This window comes from Glycine soja, chromosome 4, assembly GCF_004193775.1.
Source record: "Glycine soja cultivar W05 chromosome 4, ASM419377v2, whole genome shotgun sequence".
NCBI classification, from domain to species: domain Eukaryota; kingdom Viridiplantae; phylum Streptophyta; class Magnoliopsida; order Fabales; family Fabaceae; genus Glycine; species Glycine soja.
The window spans coordinates 18,213,148-18,215,444 of NC_041005.1; the positions used below are offsets into that span (position 1 = coordinate 18,213,148).

At 29.4% G+C, this 2,297-nt stretch overlaps 1 protein-coding gene across 1 annotated transcript; it reads right to left on the reverse strand.

Annotated features, from left to right (window-relative positions):
• Window positions 1-789: 789 nt before the first annotated feature.
• On the reverse strand, window positions 790-1,915 carry LOC114409480. The gene has a single exon (XM_028372960.1). It carries the CDS (start codon window positions 1,648-1,650, stop codon window positions 1,267-1,269), a length of 384 nt encoding a protein of 127 aa, XP_028228761.1. The 5' UTR covers window positions 1,651-1,915; the 3' UTR covers window positions 790-1,266.
• Between the last annotated feature and the right edge of the window lie 382 nt (window positions 1,916-2,297).

A 2,297-nucleotide genomic window follows, 5' to 3' on the forward strand; every position in this document is an offset into this window, starting at 1 on the left:
CTGATATTATATATTTTACTAATATTTATTATTTTTGTTTTTGGCACATCATATTACTTATTATCTTTACATTAAATATCTTTATTCTTGTCACATCATACCACTATTTTTCTCTTCTTTTTTTTTTTGCATTTTTTTCTTTTTAATCCTCAAGTAGAATATTTAAGGTATTTATAATCTTTTTTCATAAATTAGATGAATATAAGTTGACACATCGATATGGATACTTCAAAATCAACCACCCACCTGAACCATATTCGTATTGGATGCTTAAAATTAAAAACACTTAAAGAAAAATAACAACTCTAAAAAGAATCAACAATAATTTTAAAATTTTAAAATTATGGCGCAGCCATGTCTCATAATAACATAATCTCAACATCTCTCGTTTAGTCAAAACTTAATGTACTCATGCTAATTAACAAACATTTCAACTTATTCATATTTTTTTAGAGTATTGCTAATCAATGTCATCAAGGCATTGGTTAAGGAATTAAAAATAAAAGGTATTTATTGTAAAAATTACAAGAGAGCATAAAAAAATCATGAACAGTACAATTTTGATCATCCCAATTAAAATCTTTTTTCTTATAATTTCTAACAAATGTTCAAAGGATTCTAATTAACATTTACCTTTTTTAAAACAAATGAAAAAAAAAGAGACGGTAATTAATTAGTATCATCCAACCTTTCGATTGTACATGCACCTACAAGTGTAAGTGCTAGGTAGAATATCAATATCAAATTTCATATATATATATATATATATATATATATATATATATATATATATATATATATATATACTTATACATATTTTTATTTATGTATCTATATGATTAGTGGACCCACTATATAACAAAAAAAAAAATATACGTATATATTTTCAAGGTGACTTTCAATATGCTACTAGTAGTTCATATACATATCACCTATCATTTTGAATAAATTTCTTAATAAACATTTATAAAAAAAGAAAATAAAAAGTAAAATAAATTAAACTTTTTTTATAAGTTATAATCAATTTATGCACATAAAAAAGTACATAAATTGATTTTAATTTATACTAAAAGTTTACTTCATTTAACTTTTTTATTTTCTTATTCTATAAATATCGTCCAAGAAATTTATTCAAACTAACCTATGTATAAGTCCATGTTTGGAATGAATTCCAGAACGCAGGTAGCCACCGTCTCTCCACGTCTAAGTATCAAAATACGTGGAATACCTCAAGATAATGCGGAATCAAACATGCTTGTAAATCAACTACTGCATACCAAAGCTCAAAAGTTCAAGTTCAAGATGTTCGGTTAGTAGCTCCATGGAGGACCTCGAATTCAAGTGGCTATAATCATCATGTTTCAACCAAGTAGACTCGGGAAAATATGCCTCCTCACTACTCCAGTGTTGATTGCCCTTGTGAACTCCATCATCATGATGCACACCATAATAATAATCAGCTTCCACGAACATTTCAGCAACATTGGAGGCTTGGCCTGTGAGCTCTTGCACAAGTGCTCTGAAGTTTGAGGCACTAGTCTTCACCTTCATGGGGCTTGAAATATATGTGACTTTAACGTTCTTCTTGTGACCCCTTTTGCTCTGCCCTTTTCTCTTCATCACAGCATGGTTGTTATTAACGCCAAGCATGTTTATGAATTGATAATTGATATCTCACTCTAATAATTAATCAAATTCTTTTAAATAAAAGAATCAATTAATCAAAACTTGTTGCCGCGCAATAAGTTTTTGCACTAACTAGAAGGGTGATGGGTAAAAATATAACTAAAAATGTTCAAGGTGGTCTTGTATTTATATATGAGGGTACACATATAAGGAGGATGATATAGAAAGGGTTTGGGGGAGGATGTAAAATGAAGGGGAATTTCCAGGATAGTGATTATGGTTTGAAAAATTAAAGGGTTGATGGTGGAAACGGAAGATATCTAGAAACTTGGAGGGTTCGGAAGGTTCCATTGGGGTGCGAAATTAAAATTAAGAGACCCCTTAAGTCCTATGGATATATTTGTTAATGTGGGGATATGAATTAATAGTGATATATATGCTTGATCGACGACTTCTTGCACGGTGTGTAACCACAAGTTTGGCTAGACCCGCACAGTGCGAGAGATGATTTTTTGAGTCATCTACAGTGCACAAGTTAATCTTTGCCGTTAGATATTTGAAGTTTTAAATCCATGGCTGATTTTTTTTTTGTTTTTTCTTTTCTATTACTCTTTTCTGATATATCCTCTTTCTTTTTCGGATAAATATTTATTTTTATTGAGAAATTCAAA